At 36.7% G+C, this 12,248-nt stretch overlaps 1 protein-coding gene across 1 annotated transcript in view; it reads right to left on the bottom strand.

Annotated features, from left to right (window-relative positions):
• Window positions 1-12,248, bottom strand: part of LOC150108606 (uncharacterized) — a 271,872-nt gene that overhangs the window by 34,275 nt on the left and 225,349 nt on the right. Inside the window, exon 13 of the mRNA XM_090390490.1 lies at window positions 4,512-4,610. Coding sequence (XP_090246616.1) covers window positions 4,512-4,610 — 99 coding nt within the window. The remainder of the gene's footprint in view (window positions 1-4,511; window positions 4,611-12,248) is intronic.

Raw genomic sequence — 12,248 nt, forward strand, 5'->3', positions numbered from 1 at the left:
AGTACATTTTGAGTCATATTTTGTATGATTTTAAAAAAAAAATTCACTGAAACAGTTAATCAAATAACAATCTCACAGACAACAATTCATTACAAAAATAATTTATTGAAAAAAAAATCAATTCACCAATCATTTTTGATGAATTTCTTTTAATTCAGTGAAACTCTTACTTTCTTACAAAAAAAAGTGTTTTAACATTTTTGTTAAAATCAACTAAGATGAAGATAATAATCAGGAAGTCATTGAGGATTGTAACAATGATTTTGTTCTATTTTGGAATATTATTATTCTGTAATGTGCACAGACTAATTGATATTTCCTTTGGTACTGGGTCATATTTTAAATTATGGTGATAGTCAATGGTGTTGCAGAATGTAATGTAGGAAGTACTTCTACAAAAATTGACTTAATTTGCCTGGAAAATAATCTTTGCATATCATGGATTTCTTTAGATTTTTTTGTTTTTCTTTCTTAAAAATACAGTAGATGAATCCTGCAGCTTTTCACACTCATCATTTGTATTTGAGACTATGCAATTTATTTTTCTCAATACTGTCTCTGGGTGAAGACAATTCTTTCACTTTTTTTTTTTTTTTTGTTTAGAAAATCTGTCCCTCTATTTTAAACCACTTTAATCATATCCTTCAGTAGTGAATTTAGAATTCTGCTGTATCCAGGCCATGAAATAAGAAATTAAAACCACTGTAATTTTTTTATATCGCTTCTGCACATAGATATGGGCATCTTCATAGAGTCAGAATACTCATCATGGGAGACCCATGCTAACGAAATGCCTATCGTGCCTCTCCTTAAACTGATTCAGTAGTTGAATGCAACTAAAGGGTGTCCCAAAATTCACGCAAGACTTAAATTTAGCGCATTTTTTTTGTGCAGTAAAGTGTTGCCAACGAGAAAAAAAAGACAGCGTGACAGCTGACAGTTCAGGGGTATTAAAAATGGAGCGCTACACGAAAGAACAATGCATTTTCATTGTTGAGCAATATTTTAAAAATAATGAAGGTTTGGCAGCTACAGTTTGCAATTTTCGTACAAAATATGGTCGGAATAGTGATTTAACTTCATTAACTGTGAAAAGATTAATTAAAAAATTCAAGGAAACTGGATCAATTAGTGATCTTATACACTCTGGCTGTCCTTCAACAAGTCGTTCAATAGAAAACATCGAAGCAGTTCGCGAGAGTGTTGCCGAGAGTCCAAGAACATCAATTCGGCACCGTGGTCTTGAATTGGGCATTTTGAGAAGCTCTCTACAGCGTATTCTCATGAAATATTTGCATCTTTATGCTTACAAAATTCAATTGACTCAAGAACTGAAGCCTACTGACCACACACAGCGAAAAGAGTTCGTTGAATGGATTATGGAACAACAACAAGTGGATGCTTATTTTTCAAACAAAATCATCTTCAGCGATGAGGCTCATTTTCATCTTGATGGCTTCGTTAATCGACGAAATTGTCACATTTGGGGCTCAGAAAATCCACGAGTGATTGTTGAGAAAAAAATGCATCCACAACGTGTCACTGTTTGGTGCGGATTTTGGACTGGAGGCATCATCGGTCCATTCTTCTTCGAAAATGTGGCTGGTAAGGCAATAACAGTTAATGGTGCTCGCTATCGCGACATGATAATCCAGTATTTTGTGCCTAAATTGCAAGATATGGATGTGGACAACATGTGGTTTCAACAAGACGGTGCCACATGCCATACAGCCTGAGAAACAATTCAATAATTCAATTACTGCATGAGTCATTTCCTGGTCGTGTAACTTCCCATTTTGGTGATCAGAACTGCCCCCCCCCCCCCCCAGATCATGTGACTTAACGCCGTTCGACTTTTTTCTTCAGGGTTTTTTGAAGTCTAAGGTTTATGCCAACAAGACCACCACCACCACCCACGCCTTGAAGGAGGAAATTGAGCGCTGTATCAATGAAATTCAGCCACATTTATGCAAAATGGTCATGGAAAATTTAGACAAAGGAGTGCGTATGTGCCAGCAAAGCCATGGAGGCCATTTACCCGATATGCTATTCCATGCATAACCCTATACTGTATACTTTATGAATCAATAAGAAATTACAATTTTTAATTAAAAACCTGTGTTTTCTATCAAAATTACTTCTTGCGTGAATTTTGGGACACCCTGTACAATAGTTGAATTTATAAGTTTTATGATTTATAAGTAAATAAAACTTATAAATCATAATTTCTAATTTTTATTTCTAATTGTTTTATTTATTATTTATTTATTGTTCGCTATTTTTTGTTGTTAATTTTTTATTGTTTTATATTTATTCATCATCATCATCATCATCATCATGCTTGTCAAGGATTTAGGCCTAGACTGGCCTGTTCCGGCCTTAGAAGTTATCATTGCATTTCTTAAGGGGATGTCCTGGTTTTCTTTTCCCTAACGGTTTGTTACTTAAGGCTTGTTTCGGTAATCTTTCTGTTTTCATTCTTTCATCATGTTCCATCCATTTACGTTTATATTTTTAAATTTTTTATATTACTGATTCCTGGTTTAATTCTTTCATAATTTCTTCATTTCTTTTTTATATTTATTCATAATTTATAAATTTGATTTATAAATGGAGATTTATAAGTTTTATTAGGGTGCTCATGAGTCAAGAAGAGCTATGGATTGAGATAAGTTATTCTTGGAATAATTAAGTATATATGAGTATTTGTTTGAGTAAGAGCAGTTGTAAAAGTTGTGCGCTACCAGTATTATTAGTGTGGGGGAGTTTCTTTTACCTAAACTTAATTAACGAATTCATTATTATTAGACCTTAGAGTAGTAACCGCCAGAGGAAACATGGCAGTGGCTTTGTCATTCCATGACTTTAATTTAGACTTCAGTCGTTTCGTTAAATGTGAGGTGTGCTATATGTATTCTTTCAATTACATAAATGATTTGTGGATGTTTAGGGTGGATGGAAGGAGGGTGTGTGCGAAGTGTGATCTGAATGAGGAATTGATGAATGCTAATATGAAATTGATGACAAAAATGTTAGTAGCGAGAATGTTGCGGGGAAAATGAGTGCATGTTCGAAAGAGAAAGAGAGGCGAAAGAATGTTAAAAAATCAGTAAAAAAGATAATGAGTGATTTAAAAATGTAACGGATGAAAGTGAGACAAGCCACTCTCGTCTTACTTTCAAATGATAAATGTACTTATGATGGCTAAAGAAGAAAAATAACATCTACAGACTTTTTATTGGATCTAGGATTGATGTGTGATGCTCTCCAAGAATTGTCTGATTTTAAGTTTGGACCTGCAAGACAGTGATATGAACCTTTACAAGGCAAATCAAAAAATAAATGCACTTGTACAAATTTTTGAAGAAAGAAAGCAGAATTTTGGACCCTATTATAGATGTGCTTCAGCTGCTGTACGCGATCTGTGCTTTCGTGGAGTTTTACTTCACGAAAAAGCTCCAAAAAATAATCCTCCCATTGACCCAAAAACATTTTATATCGAATTGAAAAAGTCAATTGAAAAAAAGTTGCTTGATAGCGAAGATGTTGAGCTTGCACTTTGGGCCCGCGTGCTTGACCAAAAACATTGGCCTGAAGATATTGATGCTCAGCTAACATTCGAAGAGGCAGAAATTAGAAATTTGTCAATCAGACTGCAACTAAATGAAAGAGAAATGTGAATACATTCTCGATAAAACATACCCAAAAAAACTGTTACGTTTGATACATGCTCTGAATACCATTCCCATTTCATCAAGTGAATGTGAACATGGATTTTCGCAGATGAATTTAATTATGACCCCAACAAGAGCTTCATTGAAGACTAAAACAGTTTCGGCACTTTTATTCATCAAACTCATTCGACCACCTTTAAGGCTTTTTGATCCTTCAAAGTAGGTTGATCTGTGGTTACTTAGAGGACGACATTCGGCCTTAGATACTAAGAGCAAAGAAAGGAGTAGAGACAATTTGTTCACGAGAATTGGACAAAACTTTAGAAAACACTATGAACTTCTCTTAAATTATATAATGTTTTTACACATTTATTTTGCTTTTATATTTGATTTTTGGTTGTATATTTTAATTTTTTTGTTTAATTTTACATCTGATCATGTCTAAAATAAAAAATACTGAAGATAAATTATATTTAATTCATTTATGAGACTCCATGACAGCAACAGCTGCTTTATATTTCATTTAAATTAGGATTTGAATTATTAAATAAAATGATATTCAAATCTTAATTTAAATGGAACTTAACAAGATGTGAGTCCCGGCACCTTTTTTCCTAGAAAAAAAGCACTGGTTTAAAGTCTTAAAATTTATTTTGCTTTTTATGTATATTCACTTTGTTATCACCTTTGTATTCCTGAAGAAGAATGCCACAGTGTGTGTGTAGCACACTATTATTATTATTATTATAATAAAAACATTTAATTCCATTTGTTCATACCAATTATTTTAATAGTATGAATAACCAGTGAAGCCATCTATATTTACTTTATATTTACCAGTTCTTTTCGATTCTGATCTCGCTCTGCTCTTATCAACATATCCACAATAGCTGTATAACTACCTCTTGCAGCAATGTACAAAGCTTTTCTTCCACCCTAAAGAAATATAATTATTGCTGTTATTGCTGAATGCAATAAACTGAACCCTGAATAGTCAAGGAATTGAAAAAACTTTTTGAAAGTCAACATATTTAAGACTAACTATTCAAGAATATTATAATATATGCATAGAGACTAAACTAATTTTTCTAGTGTAAATTCAAACATTAACATAAAATTATTTCTCATACTGTTATCTTTTTCTAAATTATGATACCATGTGAAATGGTTTTTGTGAAGGGTAGGGTCTACCTTAGTAATGTCCAGTGGTGAGCTATAAGGGGCTCGTGCGAGCCCTTTGTGAAATTTTTCTCAAATTTGCGAGCTCCTTGTTCTTCTTGTTTAATAATCTTGTAGAACTAGAAAATACCACTGCAGAAGGTATACATGCTACTATAATTACTACTTTAAATTCATATGGATTTTCTAATAACTATTTAAAAAATAATCTCATTGCATTTTGTTCTGATGGAGCTAGTGTAATGTTAGGAAACAAATCAGGTGTTGCAATCAAACTTCTAGAAAGATTTCCCAACATTGTGATTTGGCATTGCGTAGCTCATCGTTTACAATTAGCATTAGATGATTCGATAAAAAACATTAAAGAAATAAATCATTTCGAAATATTTATGGATAAATTATATGTTTTTTATCATCAATCACCAAAAAATCAACAAGAATTAAATACGATTGCAAAAGGCCTTGGTATCGAAAATTTTAAAGATCGGCTGTGTGTTTGGACCACGTGGGCAGCTTGCAGTTTACGAATGGCTCTTGCTGTGTGGAGAAATTACTCAGCTTTATGCAAGCATTTTGCATCAAACAATTAATATAAAGGTTTTTTAAACCGACTTCTCAATTTGGAATTTTTAAAATATCTAGCATTAGTGATTGATCTCCTACAGGAATTATCATATCTGTCAGAAGCTCTACAAAGTCGCAATATAAGTTAAAATTTCCATAGCTCACCACTGGTAATGTCCTCACATTTTATAACAGAGTAACAGCTGAGTTTGGATAAGGGAAATGGCTACACCACATTTCTGCTGGATTTCATAAACACATTTGACAGAACACTGCATGGAAAACTATTACATGAGTTGGAGCAAATGAGAAGATATGAAGTTATTGGCACAAATGGGAAAGGAGGAGGATAATGAATGACCAACAGACACCAGAGAGTGGTATATGATAGAACAAAATCCAGGAGAATGATTGTGACTGGTGGCATGCTGCAGGACTCTGTACTAGGGCCATTACTGTTTAGTTTAAATATTAATGATTTTGGGGATATTCAGTTGTTTGCTGATGATGCAAAACTGATGAGGGTAATAGTTTAATAAAGGTGATGATGAAAAGATCCTGCAGGATGATGATGCAGTGTGAGCAAAAGATACTGTCAGTTTAATGTGGCAAAATATACTGTTATGCACTCTGAGATGAAAACATTACATACTGTGTATTACGTGGATACTGAATTGCAGGAAATTGATAAGGATAGATAATGGTAGACAGAGAGGAGCTGAAGTTCATGGAGCATATTGCAAAAGTTGGGAAAATAGCTCAAAGAATTACTTGAATGTTGAAGAACACACTGATAAGGTTATTATTATCCTTCTTTTTACAAGGTTTAGTTCAGTGATATGGCCACATCTTATGCACAGATTTAGTCACGTGGATTTCTTGGGATGAGGAAGTTGTGGGGGAGGATCGAAATAACCAAGATGGTCACAGGTCTGTGTAATGCTCCCTATGAAGACTGATGGTGTGTAAAAAAAGTCTAGATGACAGACAGAAAAAGAGGCAACAAGACAGAAACTTATAAGTTACTAAAGGGTTTCTGTAAGACTGTTTGGAGTATAGCACCATAGACTAAAATACCCGACGCTCTCGTAAAAAAAATCCACTGTGCCACAAATTTATGCAATTCATTGTATGTCAATGTCTGGATATATTTTCGTTTTTTTGACATAATGCCAGTTGCTCTGCATTGAGTTCAATGCTTGACCTGTTTTTTATTATTGTGTTCAAAGTGGACACGGAGAGTCCAAGATCTTTTACTAATTGCACACGTGTTCTGGCATGCCAATCTATACTTCGCAGAATTGCCATATTTTCTTGTATCGAAATACATTTTCTGTCTTTTTTTTCCAGGTTACTAACATGGATCATCTAGCGCTGCAACTTGAAAGCAACTATCACACGCTAAATTATGTAGTGGAAATTCTGCAATATACCGTCATAGTCGCAATTTCTGAATTGCGACTAAGAACACCAACACTGCAAGCTAGTGAAGTGATATTTCAGAAAATGTGGTTTATTCACTGATATCTAATATTCATGAGTAACAACTGTTACTTGGTAGAAGTGTGAATGTGATTTCACAATTTGTGCATAATCCTTGTTCACGATTTCAATACAGCACTGTGAATGTGAAATCACATTACAACATGTTACGGGTGCGACGATCTACTGACAGTTTAAAATTATTGATATGAAAACTTCATGGTATCAATTCGTACTGTGATTGATAAATCACGGTATCGCTCATCACTACTGCAAGCGTGCAAGTCACTGTGATGGCGGAAACAAAACCACAGCCAAAAGCAATGCCATCTGGGAACAGAAATGCACAGATTTCCACAGAAATCGATTTGAATGAAAGGAAATCGATTCGAAAATCAGTGTTGCAACCTGAGAAAAAGCGGAAAATCACGGGAAATAACATCCACATCAAGTTGTTAATGGTGGGAGAACAATATATCATAAGAATAGGCCTTAAGATGGGACCAATGGAAAATGACATAAATGGCAGGAAAAAGTAAATACGAGAACTTAAAATGGGGTTTTACTGTGTGTATATATGTGTGTGTGTGTATACACACACACACACACACACACACATACACACACATATATATATATATTTGTATTTTTCATTTATATTTTTTACATAGTCCAAAAACATTGCTCTAGAGACTAAACATGAAACTTTTTCAAGCCACTTCAGGCCTTCAATAAGTGAGGTAGTAGCAGACCAGATGATGACATCGGCGGCGAAGGTTGGTCGATTGGTAGAGCTTCTGCTACTAATGGCTCAGTTAAGTAAGTTTGAGCGCGGTTAGTAGTTGGAAGGGGACCAATCGTTCGATGCTATCGGCACACTCTCCCTCGATGAGTCTTTGGACTCCCTGGAGGTGTCAAAATAATAATAATAATAATAATAATAAACTTCGAAGCAAGTTTAGTGCAAAATTGTCTAGAATGTCATTATAGGCCATAGAATTAAGATACCCTATTTGAAAGTATGGGGCTAGCCCAAACCATGAAGAAGAGCCCCTGACAAGATCATGAAGACTCATCCACCAAACTTTATAGTTAGCACAAAACGTTTGGGCAGGTAGCGTTCTCCTGGCATCTGTCAAACCCAGACTCATCTGCTGGACTGCTGGATGGGGAAATATAATTCATAGTGGAAACATTCAGAGAATGTTTCCACTGCTACAGAGTCCAATAGCAATGAGCTTTACACTACTCCACTTGATGCTTGCCATTGTTCTTGCTGATGTTAGGCTTGTGTACAGCCATGGAAACCCATGTTCTTCTATTCTGACAAAACAAGTTATGCCTTTGAAAGCAACTGCCATAGTTGACACACTCATTGCAGAGTTCTTCCTATTTTGGAACTTGATAGTGGGTGTTTCAACTGAGGATAGGCGATTTTTGGTGCCACTAACTTCAGCATTCAGCAGTCGTATTCAGTGATTTTATGTGGCTTACCAGGTCATGAAGTAGCTGTTGCCTCTAAGGGAAAGAGGTTTCCCTTTCAAAATAATGTCACTTGTATGCGTATTAAGGCTTAAGTGATGGCACAAACTCATGATAAAAGTTTAATGGAGTGGAACAGCACTAGGAAATGATTAAAAGTAGTATTTAATGTTTCCAATATTTTTTTAAGTTCAGTTACGGAGACATCGTCAGGGAGTACAAAATGAGACTCGTAACACACACGCACATACACACACACACACACACACAAAAGCAGCACAAAACTAACTAAAGCATGTGGATGAAAGACTAGAGTCCTAACTAGGTGGGGAGCCCTCTATAGACATGTGTTGTGGCCTAGGATGTAAACTGGGATCTCAATGTATTAGTGTTTCCCATATTTTTGGATGTTTTATGCAACCATATTTATTTAAATTAGTCTGATTTTTAAGAGCAGCAGCAGAGTCTAAAATTAGTCTTTCTCTTCTAAATTTACTGTGATGAAGCATGGTGTTTTTTTAACAATTGATTCTGTAAGCTGTATTCAAACAATTGTCCACAAGGCAAGACAGACCATAGTTTCATGACTACAGATGTGTTTTTGATGTTCTTCAATTTGTATGGTAGCTGTCTGTTCATAGTAAGCTAACTTCCAGGAACAAAGAACTCCATAACACAAGTGGCGTTATATGGTGATTCAATTATTACAGGTGTGCTAAAGGATGCACAAGGTATGTTTTATTGGAGGTAGAAAGGATGCACAAGGTATGTTTTATTGGAGGTAGAATGAGTAGAGTGAATGAGGCATTGAATATGCAAAGCAAGCGAGCAAAAGAATTGGCAGTTTTAATAGGTACAACTGACTCGACTGCGAACAAAGAACACGTCAGACTGGATATGAGGAGGTTGCTTAGATGGATAAAAGAGAACAGTGTAATAGAAAGGTGGCAAGTGTGTTGCCTAGGTATGACAGTGCTGAGATCAGGTGGAGAGCAAGGATTATTATTATTATTATTATTATTCAGGCCTCCATGGAGTCAAAAGACTCATCGTGGAAGGTCCTTTCTAAGAAACACAAGTCTATCAAGACTCATCAAGGGAGGTCCCTCCTAGGAAACACAAAGTCTATCACACCACTGAGTAAATGCATTGACCATTCTCGCTCTCACCACTCCATCAGGCAATGCATTCCATGGTCAACCACCCTCCATGCAAAGAAACCACTCCTCACTCTCTTACTCACAGTTTCCTTTTGTAACTTCCAGGGATGGCCTCTTGTCATCACTCCTTCCCACTGTTCAACAAAGTAAGTAAAAGAACTCCCCAGTGTAGTGTCAACTCTGTGACCACCTCACAACAATTTAAAATTCTCAATCATATCACCTCTCCTTCTTCTATCCACCAAACTCTGCAGTCCACATTCCCTCAGCCGATCCTCATAACCAAAATTGTACAGTCCTGAAAATATCTTTGTTATCCGTCTTTGTACCCTTTCCACACTTAATTTATCCCCTTCAAATCCTGGGGACCAAATCTGATAACAACAGTCTAAGTGTGGTCTGATCAGAGACTTATATAACGGAATGATAACCCTTTACTGCAATTTTCTTAGACTTAGCGAAGGTATTTGACAGGGTGCCACATGATAAGCTGATATTTAAGTTGCAGCACATGGATCTGGATGTCAGATTGGTCAACTGGATTCAGGATTGGCTGTCTGGTAGGTATCAGACAGTTGTGTATAGTGGAGCAGTTTCAAAGAGGCAGAGGGTTACAAGTGGGGTCCCACGGGGCTCAGTACTATGACCTATATTGTTTAACCTTTATATCAATGACATTGCCAGTGGATTGCAAGGGGATATTCAGTTGTTTGCGGATGATGCGAAGCTGGTAAGGATTATTAGTAATAGTGCAGATGTGGTAGCCCTGCAAGAGGATTTGAATAAGCTAGATAGATGGGCAAATGAATTGGGGTTGGTTTAATGCAGCAAAATGTAAGGTCTTGAGGTTTGGGAAACATCGATGGGATGCTGCATACTCTATGGGAGTAGTTGTACTGGAGGAAGTAGGGGAGACAAGAGATCTGGGGGTGATGATCAAGAGAAACCTGAAATTTAGGGGACATATTGCAAAGGTGGTGAAGGTAACACAGAGGATTGCTGCAATTATGAGAAGCACACTGACCTGCAGAGATGCTTTTCCCTCACCTAATGTTCTTGTAACTTTATTATAAAAGGCTAGCATATTGCTAAAACAAGAGCGTCCTTTCACAAATCCATGTTGACTGTCACAGATAACGTTACCCTCATCTGCCCAATACGGTCCCTCACTACTTTCTCCAAGATCTTAACAACTACTGATGACACACAAACTGGCCTATAATTAGACACTTCCGGTCTGTTCCCACTATTATGCAATGGCACTACCTTACCTTCCTTCCATTCCCTGGGCACCTTTTCTGCAACCAGACTTTCATTGAAAAGCCAGGTCAAAGGCACTGTCAGTTCCCTAGCATATTCTTTCAAAACTCGTGGTGAAATACCATCCAGTCCCACTGCTTTATTGACATCCAGAGTAATCAGTATCTGAAACACACTCTCCTCCTGTACCTCTAAACCTCGACCCTGCCCTATCGCTCTAGATGAAATACTCCAATAAAGTGTTTATTGAACAATTCCACTGTCCTCTGCATCAGTCACTCTATTCCCATTTTTATCCCACAATATCATTCTTCCACAGTCATTTCTCCTCTTACTGGCACATAGCTAAAAAATTCCCTAGGATTTTCTTTGGATCTTAGGGCCAATCTCCTCTCATATTCCAGTTTCGCTTTCCTTACCACAACAGTCACTCTTCTGGCCTGTGTCTTATATTCTTCATGCATCTTCTCTTCACCTGCCTCGTTATATCTCTTCCATAGCCTCTTTTTCACATGCAATTCCTGTTTAATATTGTTTGTCATCCACTTTACTCCAAAAGGGGGTCTCTTCTTCACTCGTGGTATACAACTTACCATTGCTGCTAACAAATATTCTTTCACAATTTCCCTCGCACTAATGATATCCTTGCCTTCCAATTCCTCCCTCCATGAAACTTCCCGAAGTTGACATCTAAGACTATTATAATCAACTGCTTTATAATTCCACATAAGTTCCTGTCTCTTTAATACTCTGCATGTCTATTCATTTTCCAAGTCAAAACCATATGGTCACTCTCTCCAACTGGTGGGAGAGATGTCATCTTAGTTATTATCAACTCTTCTGTTGCTATAACCAAATCCAAAACTATTAAACCTCTTGTTCCCTCTGTTACATGTTGCCTAAGACATTTGTCCCTCAAGAATTCAAGAAATTCCATTCCCCTATTGTTACATGCATCTTTCTCTCTCCAATTTATACTACTGTAGTTAAAATCTCCCATAACAATCTCTTGCACTTGCCAAACTTAACTGTCTAAACATCTCCTGGTCCCCACCCTCTGTGCTCCTGGGTCTGTAGCACACCCCACTAAATATCCTGTCTTGCCCACCTCTACCTTACACCATATACTCTCAAAATCATTTGTCTTGCTGCCTTCCAAAGCCTCCACTCTTAGAGGACATAGGTCGTCACTTATCATAAGCAGTACCCCACCACCACGCTTTCCCCTCCTATCCTGCCGAAAAATGCTGTACCCAGCGACTTCTATTCCTGTTATTATATCCTCTTCTGTCAACCACGTCTCAGTGATCCCAATAAATTTGGCCAGGCTGATGCTATCTGCGCCACCAATTCCTCTACCTTATTTCAGATAGTCCTGGCATTAGTATAAGCATATAAATGCCATTTTTCTATACCCAGCATTATCCCATCTAGACTCCACTGGGCT

Source organism: Typopeltis vanoorti, chromosome 3, assembly GCF_054136105.1.
Source record: "Typopeltis vanoorti isolate ZY-2024b chromosome 3, IOZ_Tvanoo_1.0, whole genome shotgun sequence".
NCBI lineage: Eukaryota > Metazoa > Arthropoda > Arachnida > Uropygi > Thelyphonidae > Typopeltis > Typopeltis vanoorti.